The sequence below is a fragment of the Rhinatrema bivittatum genome, chromosome 2 (assembly GCF_901001135.1).
Source record: "Rhinatrema bivittatum chromosome 2, aRhiBiv1.1, whole genome shotgun sequence".
NCBI lineage: Eukaryota > Metazoa > Chordata > Amphibia > Gymnophiona > Rhinatrematidae > Rhinatrema > Rhinatrema bivittatum.
The window spans coordinates 388,604,333-388,629,575 of NC_042616.1; the positions used below are offsets into that span (position 1 = coordinate 388,604,333).

Consider the following 25,243-nt stretch of genomic DNA (forward strand, 5'->3'; position numbering starts at 1 on the left):
CTACCTAAACCTCATCTCAAGGTACCAGGTGGGCCTCATGTAGAGGTATAAATGCCTACGTACTATAAGGGCCTGATAGCTAGTCTCTCTCTCTCTTCCCCCCCACCCCCCGCCCTGTGGTTGTAGATAGGAATTGCAACAATTGTGGAACTTACTACACAGTGTGAAAAAGTTATCACAGTCTGTGATAATACCTATGCAAAGCTAAACAGGCTATTACCATAAAACACACCCCTTTTCCTATCGCATGCAATATTTACTGCATTTTGATAAATCCAGGCCTTAGTTGCTGAACTGAGTCATTTTTTTAATTGCAAACTGATCTTAGGAGGAGACTTTAACTCAATAATGGATCCACATAGAGACACCAAGTTGATTAGAATTGGCAGATCTCCTAAGACAAATGAAGGTATCCAGTTTCTTAATAAATAGCTACAAATGATTGCTGAATGGCATATCTTTCATCTGACAGAGTATGATTTCACACTCTTTTTCAAGGTACATAATAGTTATTCACGAATTGACTGCTTACTGATTTCTGACTCTCTGTTTTCAAAGATTTGTCAAGTAAATATTGGCACATTTACAATATGAGATCATGCTCCTGTTTCTGTTCTTTTGTAATTGAATATACAGCACTCTTCAGCATTTCAATGTCGCCTCCATCCTTCCCTGTATCAAGATGCCAAATTTTATGCTTATTTAAAAGCAAAATGGCAGGAATATGCTAGCTTTAATAGGTCACCTGAAATGTACCCTTAAGTTTCTTGAGAGGCTGGACAGGCTGTTCTAAGAGGGGATATAATTGTGTATACTGCTCATAAGACCAAAAGTAAAGATGCAGAAATGTTGAGACTGACTTTACACCTGCACAGTCTGAAATCTACACATATTAAGTAAATGACATTGGAAATTTGGTCGCAAATGGAGGAGGGTTCAGCGGTCTCATAATCAGTTTCCTTTTCAAAGGGAATAAATGGTCAGTTTTCTTAATGGAGAAAGATAAAACACTGGAGTGCCTAGACCATCCAGTCCAGAGGCCTCCACAAGCTGAAGGTTATGCATAGCTAAAGAAATATCCATAATAGAAAACAGGTCTCTCAAACAATTGTACCTGGGATGGTAGCAGCTGAGGTAGTTAGGTCAGCAAAAAATTGTTGCAAATTACTTTCTGAAGCAGAATGAGTTGTGTTCAACTTTAAATAATATTCATTAAAAAAGTTAGTTATACTTTCAGTGGAATTGCAACTATTCCCCAGTGGAGTTTTTAGCTGTAAAATATGCTGTTTAGGCTTAATATTTTTCGCCACTTGGGCTTTATCACCAAATCTAAATAGGTGAGTACAGAACTATGTCCTAATCTCGGTTTCCTATCTTTTAACCTGTTTGCAATATGCAATAGGTCATTGCCTCCTATCCCATGACTTTTTAATTTTCTCAGGACTGTCTCATGAGGGATTTTATTAAATGCCTTCCAAATAGGATTTTCAGATACAGATCTTATCTGTGCATATTTTATATCCAGAGAATCTCTGGGATTTAGATGGAATTTGTTTTTTTTACTCCATTTCTGGAGGCCTATGAGACATGTACTTGGCTTATTTATAGCTGTTGATTGATTCTGATCCATTGTTGGTATGAGCTGGATGTCATCAGAGTAGAAATGGCTTTTATATCAAAGATTCTGATCAAATAAATAAATAAATAAGCTGTGTTAGTGGTCTAAGAGGTACATGTTGCAACATACTGTTGATAGTATAGGACCCTGGAGGAACCCACAATTCAAGATCCAGGGTGCTGATCAAGTGTCAGGAAAAAGCCCAAATTGTTGTCTGTCAAAAAGAAAGAAGTTGAACCATGTTAGCACCTTGCCCCTTAGACCGACTTCTGCTAATTGTGTTAACATGATATTGTGATCTAGGGTGCCAAAAGCTGCTGAGAAGTCCAAGAGCACTCAACCTGCTGCCTGGCTTCTATCGTGGCATCTAAGAAGGTCATCTAATAGGATAGCAATGACTGTTTCTGCTCCATGACCTTGTCTGAATCTGGATTGGAACAGGCTGGCCAGTATCTTTCTGCAAACCAGTTATTTAGACGATTTATTCTGTTTATTCTAATAATTTCCCAGAAATGGGATGTTAGACACAGGGCAGTAGTTTTCAGGTTTGTTTGGATTCAGGGTGGCCTTTTTAAGTAATGGCCTTATCACAGTTTTTTTTTAGATTTGCATGGAGCAGCCCTTCTGAGAGAGAGAGAGAGGAGTTTCCAATTTTGGATGCCAGATTGCAAGGCTCCCACTTGCTAGCTTTACTAACTTGGATGGGCAAGGATTAAGGGTACAGGTTATTGGAGATAAGGCAGCCAGAGCCTTTTTGTAATTGGGGTAAATGAGTCCCAAACCTCTAGTGTACTTGGCAGATTAGAGGTTATTTTTGTCTCCATGTTGGGGATGTTTTAGTGGAGATGATGGAGATCCTTCATTTTGTTCTCAAAAAAGGAGACAAATTCATTTGAGGTCAGTTTGAATTGAGAAGTATGATTCTGTGTAAGTGGGTTTTGTAGCAGTCCATTTATTAGTTTAAATAGTTTATTGGGTGGATTTGGGGCTTATACAATACAAACAGAGCATTATTTTTTTTTTGGCTCTTGTTATAGCCCTGTCATAGTTATTACAACTTGCTGGATGTGGATTGGAGTATCGTATTTGCCAAATCAGAGAAAAGTAGAGAGAAATTGTGGATGCCTTTCAAGGAGTTCTGCTCAGACAAATGGTAAAGGAACCCAAAAGGGAAGGAACAGTACTGGACCTGGTACTTACAAATGGAGGAAGTATCTCAAATGTCCAGGTAGGTTCCCACCAGGATTCGTCAGAATAGTTTGATATAATAGCCAAGGTAGAGAGAAATCATACAAAGCTCAACATCGTGAATTTAAAAAATACTGACTTTGGCAATATGGGCAATTAGCTGAAGGATGTGCTGGTGGGGAGGGAGGAAGTAAATGAAGTGGAAGAACAGTGGACCAAACTAAAAGGAGCCATAATAATGGCAACAAATCTTTATGTCAGAAAAATAAATTTTAAAAAAGAGGAACAGGAAACTGATATGGCTGCAAAAATGAAGACAAAAAGATTTGCATCTATGTTGTATATTTTGTATATTATTTTTAGGGCTGTTCTTATCTTGTATGCTACTTTGAGCTGTGGATTTAGGCAGCATACAAATCTGGGAGATATATAAATTCAAAAAGTACTAAGGTTCTCAAAAAAGACCATCACCAGGAAGAATAACTAGAAAAGTCGAATGAGACAAAGCAAGAAATCTGGATGACAAAAGTGCAAGAGGAAGAAACGATAGGTAAAGAAATAAAGCAAGATGACAAGACATTTTTCAGGTATGTCAGAGAAAGGAAGAAGACCACAGGCAGAATAGTAAGATTAAAAAGTGACAAGGAGATGATGGACTTCCTATATATGTACTAGAAATAGTCTTCTCTTAGCTATGGTGTATACAAAACAAACAATGACATGTTGGACACAGTGATACAAATATCACTGTGTCCAACATGTCACTGTTTCTATTGTGATTCAATAAAAATACTTGAACCATAAAAGGTGACAAGGATCCATGTGTGGAGAGAGCTAAGGACAAAGCAGAAATGATAAACAAATACTTCTGTTCAATAATCGTTGAAGATGACCTTGGACAAGGACTGCTGATGGTTGGCAAGAAAACAGATGGAAGAGAGTATTTGCAAGGAAATAACAAAAGTGAAAGTGAACAGTCATGGGGCCGGATGGGATGCATCTTAGAATGTTAAAGTAGCTCAGAGCGGTCCTAGTGGGTCCACTTAAAGACCTGGTCAATAGATCATTGGTGATAGGAGTGGTTTCACGGGACTAGAGAGAAGGGCAGATGCAGTTCCTTGTCATAAAAGTGGTAAGTGAGGTTGGAAACTATAGGCCAGTTAGTTTTACCTCAGTAGTGGGAAAATTAATGGATATTCTCCTGAAAGAAAGGATAGTGAACTATCTACAATCCATTGGGTTGCAGGATTCAAGGGAGCAAGACTTTACTAGAGGCCAAGTGTGTCAAACAAACCTGATATATTTTTTTGGGTGACAAAGGAATTATATCAAGGACATGCAATGGATATGGTTTACTTGGATTTCAGAAAAGCTTTTGATACAGTCCTACATAGCTCAAGAGTAAACTAAGCAGTCTTCCCAAGGTGGAAAACAGGCTTAAAAACTGGTTGAGTGATAGATGACAGAGGGTGGCAGTAAATGGAAATCATTCTGAGGAGAGAGTGGTGATTAACTGAAGTACCTTAAGGATTAGGTCTGCGGCCAGTTCTATTCAGTATATTTTGTAAGAGAAATTGCAGAAGGGATATAAGGGAAAAGTCTGCCTTTTTGTGGATGACACTAAAATCTGTAACAAAGTAGACACATCTGAGGGAGTAGACAAAATGAGAAGTGATCTATGAAAACCTGAGGAGTGATTATATGCTTGGCAATTAAGATTCAATGCAAAAATGTGAAATCTAAATAAAAGTAAGTATGTAGATATCCAAAGGAGCAATATGAGATGGTGGGAGAGAAGCTAATGTGTACAATCAAAAACCCTGGGGTGATAGTGTTGATGATCTCAAGGTATAGAAATACTGGCAAGGCGGTGGCTAGAGCCTGGAAAATACTGGGATGAATAAAGAAATGCATGACCAAGAGAGGCAAAGGAAGTGATCATGCCTCTAGTGAGGCCTCACCTAGAGTACTGTGTTCAATTCTGGAGACTGTATCTCAGAAAGGAGAGAGAAAGGCTAGAGGTGGTCCAGAAAGAGGCAACCAAAATGATGTGGGGCCTACATCAGAAACCATATGAGATGATACTTGAGGATCTAAAAATGTTTACCATAGAGAAAAGGAGAGATAAGGGAATATTATACAGACATTTAAATATCTGAAAGGTATTATTAATAATGAACAAGAAGCAAACTTTTTTCAATGGGAAGGAAATTCTAGAACTCAAGGGCATGATATGAAACTCCAAGAGGGAAGACTGAGCACTCATGTCAGAAAATATTTTTTTCTGGAAAAGGTGGTGAATACCTGGAATGCTGCCCCAGTGGCGATGGTAGAAATAAAAATGGTATCAGAATTCCAAAAGGCATGGAATAAACACACAGAATCCCTAGGATGGTAATGAAACAATGTGGTAACCTGTAGTTATAACCCTACATGGAAGGCGGGAAGGTAACATGTATGGAGCAGTTATTGTAATCCTAAAAATTCTTGCTGGGTAAACTGGATGGGCCATTTATGCCTTTTTCTACGGTAAAAATCTGGAGATGGCTGAAAAGCTACCATCCAGGAGCTACCACCCAGGAAAAAGATCTAGGCATCATAGTGGATAATATTTTGAAATTGTCGGTTCAGTGTGCTGCAGCAGTCAAAAAAGCATACTGAATGTGAGGAATTATTAGAATGGTTAATAGAACGGAAAATGTCATAATGCCTCTGTATCGCTCCATGGTGAGACCGCACCTGGAATACTGTGTACAATTCTGGTCACCACATCTCAAAAAAGATATAATTGCTATGGAGAAGATACAGAGAAGTACAGAAAATGATAAAGGGGATGGAACAGCTTCCCTATGAGGAAAGGCTGAAGAGGTTAGGGCTGTTCAGCTTGGAGAAGAGACGGCTTAGGGGGGATATGGTATTTAAGATCATGAGAGGTCTTGAACGAGTAGATGTGAATCCGTAATTTAGTATTACACTTTCAGATAATAGAAGGACTAGGGGGCATTCCATGAAGTTAGCATGGGGCACATTTTAAAACTAATCGGAGAAACTTATTTTTCACTCAACGCACAATTAAACTCTGGAATTTGTTGCCAGAGGATGTAGTTAGTGCAGTTAGTGTAGCTGGGTTCAAAAAAGGTTTGGATAAGTTCTTGGAGGAGAAGTCCATTTACGGCTATTAATCAAGTTTACTTAGGGAATAGCCACTGCTATTAATTGCATCAGTAGCATGGGATCTTCTTAGTGTTTGGATAATTGCCAGGTTCTTGTGGCCTGGTTTGGCCTCTGTTGGAAACAGGATGCCGGGCTCGATGGACCCTTGGTCTGACCCAGCATGGCAATTTCTTATGTTCTTAAGATCCACTACCTCCCAATTGTACTGAATTTCACTCAGCAAAGAATTGCCCTCTGCTTTCTTCTTCAACTCCTCCTTTCCCAGCATACAGAAATCAGGTAGGGAGGGGGTGAGGCTAAAGCTAATGGAGGAAAGAAAAGCTTCTCTGCTCCCTAATCCAGGTCCATCTCTCCTGTCCTGTGCAGGGAGGAAGGACACACCAGCTGTGTCTAGGGGCAGCCATAGCAAATACCTAAATCTGTTAGCTGGGGAAGAGAAAATGAGGAGAAGGAAATTAATTTAAGGAACACTGAAAAGAATCTGCTGGGAGATAGAGAGAAAATGGAAGGAGTAGGTATAGGGGAATCTGTAGGGAGGAGATGGAGAAGAACTTGTCAGCAGCATTTGGGGGGAGGGAGGAGACGAGGAGGAAAGGAGAGAAGGAGCAGAAGGGAAGGTTAAAGAAGTAGGGGATGATACACTATATCATATGCAGCCCCCTCCCTTTTTTAAATTCTAGATCTACCCATGTGTGCCATATAAGATTCAGTCACAGCAACAGCAGATGACAGTAAAAGACCAAGCAGCTCATCCAGTCTGCCCAGTTATTCCTGCTCATGCTACCAGCGTGTGACCTCTTATGCTAGCTCCCCCTCCCCCAAACCCTTCTCACCGGCTGGTGCATTTGAGTCCCTGATTGGGCAGGACTAATCCCATTACTTCTGCTCTGACAGCTTTGTAAATCAAAATGCTGCTGACTGACTCAAAAGCTCTTCTTCACATGTGGGGCAAAGGGAAGCCTTGCCAGAATAAGAGTGACTGAGGATTCAGTCACTGTGGGTTCCTGCTCGATAATGAACCCAGGAGCTCCAGAATGGGGTAATTTTTGTGGAACTGAGTGACTGGTGAGGTTTACAGCTGAGATGACTCTTAGCAGCTCTGCTTCATTTCAACACTTTTATGCTCCAAGGCCCCCTGTCCTCTGCTCAGGAAAACAAATTACCAGGACAGGTAAAAACAAACTATCACTCTTTAGGGATTGCCCCAGGAAAGGAGGAGTCATGAGGCAGGGTACACTCAGGAACCCCCTCTTTGCCCCATTACTATACCTCGCACTCCTGATAGAAATAGCTCTGTTCCTTGGGTCCCTCTCTTCTGGGTGGGATATTTGAGAAGGCAGACTGGGCAGCGACAGGCGGTTCCTTGGGCTTCTTCCAGAGCCTGAGTGCAGTTTCTTCCTCATCTTCTGGCAGCATCCTCACAACGGTGTAAAGTTGCCCACCCTTCTACTCTTTACCTCCCCACCGATTCCCTTTTTATTTCCTGCCGTCGGCCCTTGCCTGGGACATCCTGTGGTTGCTAAGATACTAGACGGAATGTGGACTCTGTGACACGATTGGCAGGGTCCCACTGTTGCTAAGGACAACACATGTGTCATACCTAGCTCTTGCTCTCGGGTTGCAGATGCCTACCAGGGGGTAAGAACATAAGAACATGCCATACTGGGTCAGACCAAGGGTCAGACCAAGGTTCCATCAAGCCCAGCATCCTGTTTCCAACAATGGCCAATCCAGGCAACAAGAACCTGGCAAGCACCAAAAAACTAAGTCTATTCCATGTTACCGTCGTTGTAACAGCAGTGGCTATTTTCTAAGTCAACTTAATTAATAGCAGGTAATGGACTTCTCCTCCAAGAACTTATTCAAGCCTTTTTTAAACACAGCTATATTAACTGCACTAACCACATCCTCTGGCAACAAATTCCAGAGTTTAATTGTGCATTGAGTGAAAAAGAACTTTCTCCGATTAGTTTTAAATGTGCGACATGCTAACTTCATGGAGTAACCCCTAGTCTTTCTATTATCCGAAAGAGTAAATAACTGATTCACATCTACCCATTCTAGACCTCTCATGATTTTAAACACCTCTATCATATCCCCCCTCAGCCGTCTCTTCTCCAAGCTGAAAAGTCCTAACCTCTTTAGTCTTTCCTCATAGGGGAGCTGTTCCATTCCCCTTATCATTTTGGTCGCCCTTCTCTGTACCTTCTCCATCGCAATTATATCTTTTTTGAGATCTGGCGACCAGAACTGTACACAGTATTCAAGGTGCGGTCTCACCATGGAGCGATACAGAGGCATTATGACATTTTTCGTTTTATTCACCATTCCTTTTCTAATAATTCCCAACATTCTGTTTGCTTTTTTGACTGCTGCAGCACACTGAGCCGACAATTTCAATATATTATCCACTATGACGCCTAGATCTCTTTCTTGGGTGGTAGCACCTAATATGGAACCCAACATTGTGTAATTATAGCATGGGTTATTTTTCCCTGTACGCATCACCTTGCACTTATCCACATTAAATTTCATCTGCCATTCTGATGCCCAATTTTCCAGTCTCACAAGGTCTTCCTGCAATTTATCACAATCTGCTTGTGATTTAACTACTCTGAACAATTTTGTGTCATTTGCAAATTTGATTACCTCACTCATCGTATTTCTTTCCAGATCATTTATAAATATATTGAAAAGTAAGGGTCTTAATACAGATCCCTGAGGCACTCCACTGCCCACTCCCTTCCACTGAGAAAATTGTCCATTTAATCCTACTCTCTGTTTCCTGTCTTTTAGCCAGTTTGTAATCCACGAAAAGACATCACCACCTATCCCATGACTTTTTACTTTTCCTAGAAGCCTCTCATGAGGAACTTTGTCAAACGCCTTCTGAAAATCCAAGTACACTACATCTACTGGTTCACCTTTATCCACATGTTTATTAACTCCTTCAAAAAAGTGAAGCAGATTTGTGAGGCGAGACTTGCCTTGGCTAAAGCCATGCTGACCTCGACCCATTATACCATGTCTTTCTATATGTTCTGTGATTTTGATGTTTAGAACACTTTCCACTTTTTTCCTGGCACTGAAGTCATGCTAACTGGTCTTTAGTTTCCTGGATCGCCCCTGGAGCCCTTTTTAAATATATGGGTTACATTAGCTATCCTCCAGTCTTCAGGTACAGTGGATGATTTTAATGATAGGTTACACATTTTTACTAAAAGATCTGAAATTTCATTTTTTAGTTCCTTCAGAACTCTGGGGTGTATACCATCTGGTCCAGGTGTTTTACTACTTTCCAGTTTGTCAATCAGGTCTACCACATCTTCTAGGTTCACCGTGATTTGGTTCAGTCCATCTGAATCATTTCCCATGAAAATCTTCTCCAGTATGGGTACCTCCCCAACATCCTCTTCAGTAAACACCAAAGCAATCATTTAATCTTTCCGTGATGGCCTTATCTTCTCTAAGTGCCCCTTTAACCTCTCGATCATCTAACGGTCCAACTGACTCCCTCACAGGCTTTCTGCTTTGGATATATTTTTAAAAGTTTTTATTGTGAGTTTTTGCCTCTACGGCCAACTTCTTTTCAAATTCTCTCTTAGCCTGTCTTATCAATGTCTTACATTTAACTTGCCAACGTTTATGCATTATCCTATTTTCTTCTGTTGGATCCTTCTTCCAATTTTTGAATGAAGATCTTTTGGCTAAAATAGCTTCTTTCACCTCCCCTTTTAACCATGCCGGTAATCGTTTTGCATTCTTTCCAACTTTCTTAATGTGTGGAATACATCTGGACTGTGCTTCTAGGATGGTATTTTTTAACAATGACCATACTTCTTGCACACATTTTACTTTTGTAGCTGCTCCTTTCAGTTTTTTTCTAACTATTTTTCTCATTTTATCAAAGTTTCCCTTTTGAAAGTTTAGCACAAGAGCCATGGATTTGCTTACTGTCCCCCTTCCAGTCATTAATTCAAATTTGATCATATTATGATCACTATTGCCAAGCGGCCCCACCACTGTTACCTCTCTCACCAAATCCTGTGCTCCACTGAGAATTAGATCTAAAATTGCTCCCTTTCTCGTCAATTCTTGAACCAATTGCTCCATAAAGCTATTATTTATTCCATCCAGGAACTTTATCACTCTAGCATGTCCCGATGATACAGTTACCCAGTCAATACTGGGGTAATTGAAGTCTCCTATTATTACTGCACTACCAATTTGGTTAGCTTCCCTAATTTCTCTTAGCATTTCATTGTCTGTCTCACCATCTTGACCAGGTGGACGGTAGTATACTCCTATCACTATAGTCTTCCCCAACACACAAGGGATTTCTACCCATAAAGATTAAATTTTGCATTTAGGCTCATGCAGGATGTTTATCCTGTTGGACTCTATGCCATCCCGGACATAAAGCGCCACACCGCCTCCAAGGTGCTCCTTTCTGTCATTGCGATATAATTTGTACCCCAGTATAGCACTGTCCCATTGGTTGTCCTCCTTCCACCATGTCTCTGAGATGCCAATTAAGTCTATGTCATCATTCACTGTTATACATTCTAATTCTCCCATCTTACTTCTTAGACTTCTGGCATTAGCATACAAACATTTCAAAGTTTGTTTTTGTTTGCATTTTCATTCTTCTTTTTAATTGATAGGGATAAGTTAGAATTTTTTTTAGCTCAGGTGAGTTTTTAGTTACAGGCACTTGGACTACTTTTGTTATTATTGGAACCTCACTGTCGGGATGCTCTAATTCCATTGCATCATTAGTATCCTTTGAAGATACCTCTCTCCGAACCATGTGCTGCTGAGCGACTGTCAGCTTTCCCCTTTGTTCTAGTTTAAAAACTGCTCTATCTCCTTTTTGAAGGTTAGCGCCAGCAGTCTGGTTCCACCCTGGTTAAGGTGGAGCCCATCCCTTTGGATGAGACTCCCCCTTCCCCAAAAGGTTCCCCAGTTCCTAACAAAACTGAATCCCTCTTCCTTGCACCATCGTCTCATCCACTCATTGAAACTCTGGAGCTCTGCCTGCCTCTAGTGACCTGCGCGTGGAACAGGGAGCATTTCAGGGAATGCTACCCTGGAGGTTCTGGATTTAAGCTTTCTACCTAAGAGCCTAAATTTGGCTTCCAGAACCTCCCTCCCACATTTTCCTATGTCGTTGGTGCCCACATGTACCACAACAGCCGGCTCCTCCCCAGCACTGTCTAAAATCCTATCTAGGTAACGCGTGAGGTCCGCCACCTTCGACCCAGGTAGGCATGTTACTAGGCGATCCTCATGCCCACCAGCCACCCAGCTGTCTACATTCCTAATAATCGAATCACCAACTATGACAGCTGACCTAAGCCTTCCCTCCTGGGCAGTAGGCCTTGGGGAGATATCCTCAGTGCGAAAGGACAATGCATCACCTGGAGAGCAGGTCCTTGCTACAGGATCCTTTCCTGCTGCACCAGGTTGATACTAGGGTAGGGCCTAGTGATGCACGATGGGATCCGGAGCCTAAAGATGTCTGCTCCTGCCTCCTCCCCTTCCCTGCTGATATCATCACTTACTCCTGCCCATCCCACTGAAGCCATAACTTGCTCTTTTTCTCCACATGCACTTCCAATCTTTCCCCCAAGCTGAACTGCTGGGGGCCTGTAGTTTAGTTTAGTTTATTTGCTTGATTAATCGCTATTTCTTACAAAAGTACACCAAAGCGAAGTACAATAAAAACATAATAATATAGGCCTATTGTGGTGTCTGCAAGTCTCGTAAGAATTCTCTCAGCACTGTATGAGAGCTTGAAGCCCGACTGAGAAAACTGGAAAAGAAGCCTGAAAGCATGCAAGCAAAGCAGACTCCTGCACTGCTTAGCTCTTCATGGAAAGTAGGATTTGGATTATACTGGGGGCAGTGTGGGGAGAGAGGCCCTGGATTTTGCTGTGTGTGTGCGGTAAAATAGGAAACATACCTGGACCATACTTGGGGGTGGTGGGGAATGAAGGAAGGATCCATGACCTAGGATAGACTTGGTGGGGGGAGAGGGTGTAGAAATATATTAATACTTGCAGAGGTCTGAGAGGGTTAACTACAATTATACAATGAAAAAATAATAGAGTGCAGGCTAAATCAGTTTCTGTGAAACTCACAGCAGAAGCTTTTCAGAGCTATATTTAAAGCGTGTGATATTATTGTAATTCCAACTGGAAACAGAAATTGGTTCCATACATTTTTTTTTCCTACTGGTGCCTCCTCTCTGCATATTTTTAAACAGTCATCAGACCACATGTGCGACCACATTAGAAGACATCAAATGAAGATGCATAGAGACCTAATGAGGAGCCATCTTCTAGGGCGAATGTCCAGAAGATTTGCCCTCCCCCCCCCCCCATGATGAAGTGAACCTTCATCACTGCAGAAGGCAGATGCAGTGTCACATGTAACAAAGAAGAACCCAGCATGCTCTCTGATGATAAGAAGGTAAGATACAACTGGGAAAAAATAAAAGTTTGGAAATGTAAGAATACTTCTGCATGTATTCCTATATGGGACATACCCAGATCATACTTGTGGATGGATGGGGGAGGTTAAAAGAGAGATGGTCAAGCAATTGCTGTTCACACTTAGGGCTGGGAGGAGCAGCTGGGTCAGCATAGAGGAGAGGCTGTGGGTGGATGGCAGGGGAGAAGGAAGATTATGCTAGGAAAGGATATGGGGTGAATAAGGGACCCAGAAAAGTGATGGCTCACAAATTTCTGTCAGTAACTCAGCACCTCCTCTCATAAAAAATGCAATGAAAAAAGTGCCAAATCTAGTAGATCATCATCTAGGGTGCTTAGAAATTGCCAATAGTAAAATCCAGCGATTTAGCTTTAGACACAATTGTCAGCAAAAAAAAAAAAATGATGTTAGGAAATAGAATGCCAAGAATGACCACTCAGAGACCAGGCAAAGGAGGCCTTCACTGACAATATGTTCCTGCTGAATTTTACTGTGACTCATTCAGATCATTTGACTGCAGATCCCTATCTCAGGCTCTGCCCTACAATGGTTCCAATCCTACCTGATGGAGAGACAATTCAGTGTGCAAATTGGAAATTGCATTTCCAAACCTATTGCTGCAGCTCAAGACGTACCCCAAGGCACATCTCCCTATCCTCTACACTTTTCAATATATACCTCCTACCCCTCTGCCATCTCCTTTCCAAACTAGGCCTTCCGCATTTTATATATGCGGATGATGAGCAAATACTGATACCTGTAACGGACACAATACACAAAGTCATCGAAACCTGGAAATCAGCCCTCATGGTCATCAGCACCCTGCTTTTTAACAACTTTCTCGCAATCAACACTGCTAAAACCGAGCTCATCCTCATTTCACCCCACAACATCAAACTCCCTCTACCATTGATCAATGCTCCCTCTACTAATATCACCTTCCCACTACACGTGCGCAGCCTCGGCTTCACCCTTGACAATCATTTTAACTTCAAAAAATTCGTCAATGCTACTCTTAAAGACTGCTTCTTCAAATTGCACACACTGAAAAAACTCAAACCCCTTTTACATCTCAATGATTTTCATACCAAACTACAAGTCTTCATCATATCTAAAATCGATTACTGTAATTCTATGCTTCTGGGCTTACCTAAAAGCACCATCCAACCCCTTCAACTACTCCAAAATGCAGCAGTCCGTATCCTCACCAACACCCACAAAAGTGACCACATTACCCCTATATTCAAACATCTGCATTGGTTACCCGTATCGTCAAGAATTACATACAAATCTCTCACTCTAATACACAAATCCCTTCACAACCACAACATGCACTGGTTTAAAGAACATTTCACCTTTCATAACAATGATAGACCCACCAGAAAACAGTACCTGGCTACTCTGCATACCCCCTCACCCAAACTTACTAAGCTTCGCTCCACCAAAGAAAGGGCCTACTCCCTAGCAGGGCCTTCCCTTTGGAACAAGTTACCATCCTTGCTCTGCCAAGAAACTTGTCCTAAAAAATTCAAGCAGAACCTTTAGACTTGGCTCTTCAAGCAAGGCTACACCTAACTGCATGCCATCTCTATTGCTGCCCCTGACACCACCTTACAATTCCCACTGCATGACACCCTGCGTTTCCCTTTCCTCCAACCCCCCACCTGTTGTAAAATCTTCTCCTATGCATTCAACTCACCACCTTTTGTAATATCTTTGCCTATGCATTCAAATCAAAGTACAATTTGTCAGTATAACCTCAGCAGCCTATGATAATGCAACCTTCTTAACTCCCATGCTATCTAATAATTGTATATAATATGTATATAGTATGTATATAACTGGTACATAGAGCCTCATTCTAAGAATGTGTTGTTAAATATAGTCAACCACTTCTCCCTGTCCCTTGTTCCTCTCCCTCGCTCCCCTCCCTCCCCTTCAGTTCTCCTCCCCCCTGCCCCTCCTTCTCCCTTGCCCTCCTTAAATTTCCTTCAGTTCTTTGTACCTTGTAAAGCCTGTTGCTAATTTTTGTTCATTGTTAACCGATGAGATGTTCCCAAAGTTCGTCGGTATATAAAAGCTGTGAAATAAAAATAATAAATAAATAACTGTGATAGTATTCCATGCAATGGGCATTACCTGAAACCTCACCTTCAGCTCAGAGCAGCTAATTATTGATATATGCTATTATCTTATGTTATTGACCCTTGGCCTGTCCAACATGCTGAAACATTGGAAAACGAACATATAGATCACTTTTGCTACATGGTGATGGATGTTCTGGGTGAGTTGCCAGAGTCCTGACAGGAGTGACACATGTGAAAGCAGATCCCCTTATAGAAGGGCTATGCCTATTTTTGAACTTTTTGGCTTTTGCTTGCTCTTTTTATGTTTTACAACGTATTGGATGTTGGAAAGAATTATAAATAAAGTATCAATGCCCATCTGTGTTTGTCCATGTTTAAACACAATAATTAAAAAAAAAAGGGGGACAAAAATTCACACATTTGGCATGCAGAAAGAAAACTGAATTTCTCACTACAGTTAGAAAAACCAGAAAGATTGGGTCAACATTTTCAGAGAATCAATCCCTCAGATAAGATCCCTATTGCTTTCTATGGGAAACAAAAATTGACCAGTGCTCCATTCTCAAAGCATATCCCTAACCCCCATCCCACCCGTCACCCTTCCAACACTTTGACTCAGAACAATGCAAAGAAAGAAATAAGGAAAACTAATTGAAACAGCTGGTATAGGAATGGCACCAAAAAAAAATGCACCTTCAAATCCACCTCTCCCAAATTTCCAACGTTACATACCCACTCATCACTGCACACACACACTTACACTCCCCCAGAAACAGGGAACATAGCTGTGACTGGTAAAGAATGGGACCAAAAGGTGCCCTCCAAGTCACCCCGCCCCCCCCACCACAGCACACACACCCACATGCATAAATCTTTGCAACTCCCACCTACACATACACAGCCATACAAAAAAAATGCATATCCTACAATCCCCTCTATCCACCCAACTTCCACCCACACAAAAACTCCTATCCAAATACTTCATACACATGCCTTCCACACACCAACAGCTGCACACACATAAACACCCCTAAATGCCCCCACACACTTCCCTATACCTCAAAGACACCTCCTACACTTCCCAGATGCTTGCCACACCCCCCAAAATTCCCCACACTCCACATGCATACAGCAATTTCAACACAACCACTCCTACACATAGCTATTCCCCCCAAAACAACTCTCTCCAAACAACTCACTCACCTCCACCCTAGACACCCCCCCATCACAAACCATCTTCCGCACCCATGTACCCTGAAGCCATGCCTTTCTATGCTTTCTTTACTTGTATGCTTTCCAAAATACAGAATCTGGGAAATAATTATGTAAAAAAAGATCAATGTCTCTCTTTTGGCAGCATTGCTCTCCAGAAAAGGGCCATAAATTCACCATATTTGGCAAACAGAAAGAAAATGCGAACATCTCAAAAGGGTTTGAAAACTAGAAACATCGGGCCAGTAATTTTGAAGAACTAGGCCTCCAAAACGTATCCTTTCCTTTCTATGGAAAAAAAGTTTTAAGCTGCAGAATGTTGCCCAGCATTTCATTCCAAAAGCCCCCACCCTCTCCTTTCCAGCATTATGACATAATGCAACACAGGCAGACAGAGGGACAATAACTGAAACATCTTCCAAAGGATGGCACCAAAATGTACTGCAAAACCACCTTCCCCACACTTACAAAGTACACATGCACTGCACACCAAGCCTCACACACCCCAAACTCCCTTCTACACACAAACATCACACATACATACCTGCTATCAGCACATTCACACCACCTCTCATATATACCCCTGCCAAAGACAAGGAAATGAACTGATTTAGCTGATGAAGGATGATGCTGAAAGCATCTTTCAAGCCACCTTCCCCAGACTTCTCAATTCACACACACACACACACATCCGCACATGCACCCCAACCATATCCCACCCCACTTTACAGCCCCAACATCTGCATCCCACACCTAAACACACAGCTATACCCAAAAACTACACATCCCACAATCTCCCCTACACACAAACCCTGCTACACATAACCGTCCACTTAAGACCTACCCACACATACAAATCCTACCCACCCAATCCATATACATCCATCCCCTTAACACAGGGGTTCTTATCTCAGTCCTCTGGACACACCTAGCCAGTCATGTTTTTAGCATATCTACAATGAATACGCATGAGGTAGATTTGCATACAATGGAGGCAGTGCATGCAAATCTCTCTTATGCATAATCATTGTGGATATCCCCTAAATACATGATTGGCTAGATGTGACCAGAGGACTAGTTTGAGAACCCCTGATGCACAATGGCCCCCCTGCACCCATCTCACCCACACATATCCTCAAAAAACATACTGCTACCTGTACAAACAAAGTCATGCCCCAGAAAACACACAACCTCCATCCACACAAACACATCCATCCCACAACATCCACCCAACCACACCCTATTCCACACAAGCACACCTCAACACCCACATATACCCCTTCAATAAATCTCTGTTGGAAAGCATTCCCATAGCTATGCTTCTGCATGCTTTGCCTACTTACATACGGGCCGATTCAGTAAAGTCTGCGGGAGAGCGGGCGAATGCTCGCTCTCCCGTCGCGCGCACAGGCCACTCGCCTGTGCACGCGATTCTGTATTTAAATGAGGCCCAGCGGTAGAAACAGGCAAAAGGAGGCGCTAGGGACACTAGTGCATCCCTAGCGCCTCCTTTTGGCCCGGAGCAGCGGTTGTCAGCGGGTTTGACAGCCGACGCTTAATTTTGCCGGCAAAATTGAGCGTCCGGTTTTTGACCCGACAGCCGCGGGCCGACTTCAAATTTTTTTTTCTTTTTTTACCCTTCGGGACCTCCGACTTAATATCGCCATGATATTAATTTGGAGGGTGCACAGAAAAGCAGTTTTTACTGCTTTTCTGTGCACTTTCCCAGTGCCCGAAGAAATTACCGCCTACCTTTGGGTAGGTGCTAATTTTTGAAAGCAAAATGTGCAGCTTGGCTGCACATTTTGTTTTCTGAATCACGCGGGAATACCTAATAGGGCCATCAACATGCATTTGCATGTTGAGGGCGCTAATAGGTTCGGTGGGTTGGACGCACGTTTTCGGCCCCTTACTGAATAAGGGGTAAGGGAAAACGTGCGTTCAATGGCAGGTTACTGTACTGTATTGGCCCGTTTGTGTTTTTCTGGAGCTTATATTTGCTGGACAAATGCCTATGCTCTGGAACGCCCCCGTTCTGCCTCTCACCAAACCAGCTTCATTTTAGCTGGATAAAAAGTTAGCTAACTGGCAGCTGCTCATCATGCTCAAATATTCAAATGGAGCCACTTAGATGGTTATGTCTGAACTTAATTGACGTGACACTGAATCTTGAACCCTCTTTAATTTGGATTTCTTTTTTCAATTTTAATGTCTGTTTCATTACTTTTTTGCTTTCTGGCTTATTTTCTTTTATTCTTACTGCTATTTTTGTTCTGTTTTTTTTTACTTGCTTTTTTTTTTTTTTTACTAATTTTTATTTGTTATCCTCTGTAGCTTCTCTTGTATATTTGCAGGGAGCAGTCCCAGGCCTCAGTGACTGCGACTTTCAACAGTGAGGATGGCTTTTCCTGGCCCTCGGTCTAGGACAGAGGTAGGAACCAGGTGCTCGTTTTTAGGTGCCCAGGGATTTGACATCTTTGTAAGTGTCTTGTGACGGGCTTTTCCCCTATTTTACCCAAAGCCTTTAGGTTCTTGCTGCAGTTCAGGGTTAGATTCTGTGGCAAATTTTCTGAATTTCTGTAGCACATCTGTATAAATCTGAATCATTTTTACAGAGTAAATGTTAATTATTTTGCATAATAAAAATGAAGTCATTTTCTAAATTTACTTTGTGTCTGCATAATTTAATTTGTTCTTATAGGTGGAGGATCTCAAATATCGATGTGGGAGAGGTGAGAAAGACAATCCAAGGGATAGGGGAGGACAGGGAGGGAGCTTTGGGGAGGAGGTAGAAAATAGGGGATGGGAGAGAAGATTGGGGGCTAGGAAAAGGGGAAGAGAGGGAGGTTCTGGGATCTCGGGGAGGAATCCAAAGAGGGGTGTATGTGTGAAGAAAGTGTACATTCCCCATCTCCAGCCCGGTTTCCCCTTGCATCCCTAGCCTCTATTCCTCCCCTTCCTTTTCCCATCCCAGGTGCCTTCTCTCTCATCTTATCCCATCCCAAAGGCCAATACACATACATGTACACATCTATTCGCCCCCCATTCCTCTTTCATATATAGCCTTCATCCTCAGAGCACAACCCATTCCCTATCCTACCGTACCTCCTAATTCTCTCTACCCACCTACCCATTCCTCTCCCCTCCTGCACTGATTGAGTCTGTAGCGACTTGGGTTGTGACCTCCCTCTCTGTCACAGAGATGGATTTTTGAGGGGCGTGGGATGCGTGTGGGTGAGGACGGTGGGGAAGGTATTATAGTTGTTCTGTGTATGCCTGGGGAAGGGTTGCAGTTTCTCCGCAATAGGTTTCACAGGAGGGCGCACATTCTCTCACACCTTCTCCACTCAGAAGTGCATTTCTATCTGTGACCATGTGAAAAACCAAAATAGAAATGGTCATTCACTACAGAAATGGTGATGTCTGAAAAAGGTATGAGAGTGTTGTTGGTATACCAATAAAAACTTCAAACTGACGTACTGGTTGCGAAGGCAAAGGAAAAATAAATTGCGATTGGTCATGCTTTTTTTCCCATACCATTAGAACATCACTGATATAGCGCCACCAGAACTTGATCTCATCTTTAAAGGGCGAGGTAGCCAGCCATCACTGTTCAAAATCACTGACATACAGATTTGTGACATCTGCTGCCATTGTGGGCACCCATGGCCATACCCTTCACCTGTTGTAAAAAGTTCAATTAAGCATACAAAAGATCTTTTCTAAAGCTACTGTGGCCAAATCACATAACAGGGGGAAGTAGACACTCTAATCTCTGCCGTTCTGGAATCCAAGTTCTGCCTTCCAATTTGCGCTGCCCTGTCCTGGGGAAAGGTAGAATGAAGGAACTCGATGTCTGTGGCGCTCAATACTAAATCTGTCAGTTTCATGATACAGTAATAATGTCTACTGTGTCGCGGATGTATGAGGAGGGCCACTGGCACAAAGATTCTCACATAGACCTTTTATCCAAAATGAGCATTGCCTTCAAATACTCCCCCCACTCAGGGCTGATGCAAGTCATGCACTTGGCACAGGGCGGAGGCTCCAAGGAGGTGGTGACCTGGGTCAACTAGTGGCCAAAATGGAGTGGAGGCTGCAGGGCCACCCGCAGGACTCCACACCATGGGCACACAAAGTAAAAATTAAAAGCTATGGGATGGATACGAGGCTTAACAAACCCCTGCTGACTTGGTGTAGAGGAGCAAAAGCACATCAGCTGCGTGAGCCAACAGTAGGAAGAGCAGCAGCATTTGAGCGACGTCATCTCCCACTGCTGCGGGGATCAGTCTCGCAAGAGGAGCAGCGAGATTTCACAGCTCCTACTGCGAGACTGGCTCTGCAGCAGCGGGAGATGACGTCGCTCAAATGCTGCTCCTGCTGCCGGCTCCTGCGGGATGAGGGAGAAGCCCGGCTGTTCAAACTGCGCTGGTGATTCCCAGTACTTGGAGAGGGAGAAGGAAGAGCCTGGGAGACACTGAATGAGAAGAGTAGGGGAAGAGCATAGGGAAGGTAGAGGAAGAAAGTGATGAAAGCATAGGAAGGGGAGGAAAGAGCAAGGGATGGGGAGGGGAGGGAGGGATGGGGGAAAAGCTGAGGTAATGAGGAAATAAGGTGAGCAAGGGGCATCAACTGAGATAGTAAGGGATGAGAAGGAGAATCTCTAGAGGGACAAGAATGGGGGAAGAACTGAGGCAGTGTGAGAAGGGGAGGGAGGGAAGAGCCTCTGGAGGGAGAGAAGGGGTGAAAAGTGGGGGAAAGGGGAGGAAGAGCTGAGGTGGTGAGGTAAAGGGATGAGAAGTAAAAAGCAGAGATAGTGAGGCCACGGTCCACGGTGGACCCCATCCGTCCGCCGATGGCCTAAGTAGAGAAGAGGCTTTGGGCTGCCCTTGGACCGCATCCCACCAGCAGCTCAAGTGGAGTGGAGGCCACCTTGAACCCTGACCCGATAGAGGCCAAAGTGAAGAGACGAGCCCAGAGCTCCCAGGGGAGCAACTGGAATAAAAGAAGAGATGAAGCCCGTGTGTGTGTGAGAGACAGCATATTTGTGTCTGTGGGAGAGAGGGAGTATGTGCATCTGAGAGAGGAAGCATAAGTGTGTGAGCATGAAGATGTATGAGAGAAAGAAAGTGTGTGTGCATTTGTGAGAGAGATAGGAGAAAGCTCCCTCCACCACTAATGCCCAGGTTAGGAGAGTGGGAATTTTTTTTTTATCCTTATTAGTGTTAATTATTGGGTGATTGATGTCTGCTGTTTTGAAATATTTTACTGGTGTTTGGGAAATTAAAAAAAACAAACAATTTAAATGAGTTTCCAAATATTGGATGTTTATTCTTTAGCTGTCTTGAAATATTTCTGTTATTAATATGGCTTTACGATTATGATTGATATTTTATATTTCTTTATTATTTGATATTTTAGGAGGAATGGTGGTTTCTGTTTTTGCATTGCTGCTCTGTAAATAGAGTCTGGCTTTTTGCCATGTCCAGTTCAGTTTTTGTCTGCAAACCTCTATTTCTACTTTTTGGTCTCTTTATTCTGTATTTGGTGAGGGTATGTCAGTGTTTTGTATGTGTGCTAGAGGTGAAGTATTTGCTAGGAGGTAGCTTCTGTATAGGGCTGTATAGCAGCCTGGCTTGTTCCATTTTCCTAATAGGAGGTGTATTGGTATTTTAGGAGCTGGTGTTATATTTGCCGTGTTACTTTTTCATAGGCAAGATTGTTATTGTTTGAGTGCTGGCAATTAGTGCTGTTTTGGCATGGGAGGTTTGCTATATTGTAATTGTTTACTCATGGCTTTCTGAAGGTCAAGCCCACATTTAACATGCATTACAATAGGCATAATAACATATGGGTATTTTTGCAGGGTTTTCTGGTAGGCACCATAGCATGTAAATATAATATAGAGGTTGCTGTAAAGATACTTTCACTTCAGAAGACTGTACTCTGAATGTTATTTGAATGCAAAATCTGGCATTATAGATGCATAATTTGTAATTGTGTGTTTGTAGAGGGCTGGAGTGGGAAAGGGGGTGCTAGGGCAACTAATGCTCTTGCATTGACCATGAGTTCCAGAGGAGATGGGGTGGACCCGGGCATTTATTTATTTATTTATTTATTTAGTAAGGTTTATATACCATCATTTGGATCAATTCCTTCACAACGGTTCACATGGCACATAATATAAATTAATAAGGTACAAACAATAAAATTAGTTCAAGTGCCAAACATTACTACATTGTAGTCAAATTAATAAAATAATAAACTGTTAGTATTGATATTTCTAAAACAATCTATAGCATAAAATGACCAATCTTAAAATCCTATGCACAACATAAAAAACATTGAATAAAACAATTCTTAAAAACCTACATACACAGTAAAATTAGTAAAATGAAATAAAACAATTCTATGTGTCATTGCTCTCGTATGTAAATGCCGGTGTGCACAACCAAATTTTAAGATCTGATTTAAAACGTGTATGCTCTGTGATCACTCTTAATTCTTGTGGCATTGTGTTCCACAGTGTTGGGCCTGGGTAGGGAGAAATGTCTGATTTTAAAGTTTTTAATTTACTAGAGGGAGATGAATGAATCATGGAGGGGGGAAGCACACTACTTGTTCGCACAGGGCAGCAAAATATCTAGCACCAGCCCTGCCCCCATCTGCTTCAATGCAGGCATAGGAGTGCCAACACCCAGCCCGTGTGAGGTTTTTTTTTTTCTTTTGCAATGTGCTTTAATAATATGCCCAGGGCTGGCGCATCCATTAGGCGAACTTCGGCGGTCGCCTACGGCGCGCCGAAGAGCAGCCACCTGGTGCCGCAAGCGGGGCCTATCCCGCTCGCGGCAAAGAGAAATAGAGACTGTTTGCTGCAGTCGGCGCCGAAACAGGTGGGGGCGCAGCACAAGGGTCGCCTAGGGTGCCCAATACCCTTGCACCAGCCCTGGGTATGCCGAAACAAACAAGGATTTTTAATGGTAAATGATGTATAAAAAGTGCTTATGCACTGAGAAATCATGTAGCACACTAGCACATATTTATCAATACAGGATATTTATCCACTACAATTTCTTAACTGCATAAAAAAGAAGGCAGAGACTGCCTAAGTTTGTATATACTTTTGCTTCCAAGTATTATTTTTTTCAGTTCTTGTTTTGGGGTGAGAAAAAATTGTCCGACTCACTTAAAATGCCAAAATAAAACGCGTCTTGTTGAATGACATGGCCTCCAAGTATACTTTTGTCTTAAGTGTCAGTCCTGAAATGTCATACCTAGCAGCTATGTTTCATTTTAACACCTTCCCTTCACCTTCACGCTCCTCAGCTCAGGAGGATAAAAACATCTCCAGGAAAGAAAACGAACTAGGACTCCTTTAGGGAATTCTCCCAGGAAAGAACAATGGCAGAGGAAGCAGGGTGTGCCCGAGACCCTCTCCTTGCCCCTGTAATGTACCTTGCACTCCTGGTGGAAGTAGAGCTCCTCCTTGGGTCCCTCTCTCCTGAGTGGGAGGTAGGAGAAGGCAGACTGGGCAGAGATGGGCAGCTCTTTGGGCTTCTTCCACAGACTGGGGGCAGTTTCTTCCTCGCCTAGTTCTGGCGACATCTCCCACCACCCCCGTTCTCTCGTTCCCTTTCTGCAGATCTCTTTTTATTTCCGGCTGGCAGGCCTGGTGCAGAGGCGTCCTGTGGTTGCTGGGATACTGTAACCCGAGGGCAGGATTTCAAACTGGCTTTTTTTTTTTTTTTTTGTTAACCTTTTTGTTTCAGGGATGTTGCTTGGACAGTTCTTGGAGGCAATGGAAACCTGTGCGGACAACGGGGGGGCTTTAATTTAGGGGAAGCTTTCCAATAAGGCGGGGGGGGGGGGGGGCTTTTGTGAAAAAATAAAAATAATCAAAGATAAACCAAGCCGGTTCCTATGGGCTGCACTGATGCCGGACTGGGACTGCATTCTTTTGGATGCTGCAGGCTGGAACGTGCACCAGGGGAGCCCCGGCTGCACCTTTCCCGGGGCTGCTTATGGAATCTGTATGTCAGAGGGCGGAGGGGCTTTTTTTATTATTTTGAAGGGGGGGGGGGGAATTATCAAAGTCTGGTGAAAGGATTTTTTTTTTTTTTTTTTTTTAAGAGTCTTTGGGTTAGAGCTAAACCTGAAGTAAGAAAGCTGCTTTCTCTAATCGGCTTCTCAGCAGATTGAGCCTCCTAGAGGTGTGGAAAGTGACACCTGAACTTGTAAATAGAAATAATTCACGTGAGTCCAGCGAGTGTGGTACATGTAACAATATATATAGACACACACACACACCAAAAAAACACTCCTACTGGAATGAAAATCAAGCACATCTCAATATTTAACGCTGAATTTTATATTTTGAAAAAATACCCAAAAACATTCATATAACTTTTACCAAAAACATTCATGTAACTTTTACCATTCATAAGATATGTAATTTACATTTATTTTTCACAATACATATTCAATAAAAAACATTCCCACTCATACACACTCAAACACACTTAATCCATTCATAAAACATTTTTAAGATAGAGAATCCTATTTCATTCAAACCCACCAGAATCTGACCATAATATATTTTTATATCTTAATCTGTTCTTTACATCAATCCCTTGATCTTTCCACCAATCCCGGATAGTTTTCCTGATATAGGCGGTATAAAAAAAAAATTGGAAATAAATAAAAATATAAATTCAACAATCTTAATGTGTGATTGCTGATGTACTGTATGGGTATTTGGCTTGAAGCATGATTAAATTAAGATATTATGACTTTTTATTGATTCCGTGGTGTTTCTAGACTGTATAATTTGGGGGTGAGGGGAGGGGCATGATGGGGAGCAAGCCAAAGTGACATTTCCACAAATAATGCCCTTCCCTACAGCATTGTCCCCTGTCTTTAAAACTGACTACAAAAGACAATAAGAAAAAGCCCCAAAGACTTCTAAGCAATTTAAAAAACCCAGCCAGTTTCATCTTCCCAGTAAAGATAAGATTAAAATTACTTTTTATTCTCATTCAACCAGTTCTTCAATATAGATACGAGCGTGAAATCTGGAGTCTGTCCAGGAAGCGACAGAATCTCAATATCAGCTCTCCATCTCCAGCTCTGTAACACACTTCACATCCATAGAAATTTATCCTACAACATACTTTGGATGTTTCTCCTTAAAACTCACTATATAAAATAACATTTTCAAATTTTTGTGTCACCTCAGTAATAGAAGCACAAACACCTTCTACTGCAACATACTTTGAGAAATAACACTAAATCCTGCAAAAAAGACCCTGCAAAAAAGACACTAAACCCTGCAAAAAAGACCTGGATAGCAACCCTGCCATACTATAACAGCACTAATTCCAAGAATTTAAACAGGAACAACCCTATCTAAGAAAAGATAGCACTGCAATATTATACCAGGTCTGGAACGATGCATTTCCTAGGTGGAAAA

At 42.3% G+C, this 25,243-nt stretch overlaps 1 protein-coding gene across 2 annotated transcripts in view; it reads right to left on the reverse strand.

Annotated features, from left to right (window-relative positions):
- The window catches only part of C2H5orf49 (chromosome 2 C5orf49 homolog), a 52,305-nt gene extending 28,846 nt beyond the window's left edge, over positions 1-23,459 (reverse strand). The window contains exon 1 of one of the 2 annotated variants that reach the window (XM_029590015.1): positions 23,230-23,459. In XM_029590015.1, coding sequence (XP_029445875.1) covers positions 23,230-23,379 — 150 coding nt within the window. In that variant the 5' untranslated portion in view covers positions 23,380-23,459. Of the gene's footprint in view, positions 1-7,249; positions 7,468-23,229 lie in introns of those variants that run through there. The other variant, XM_029590016.1, reaches the window with a different exon arrangement.
- Between the last annotated feature and the right edge of the window lie 1,784 nt (positions 23,460-25,243).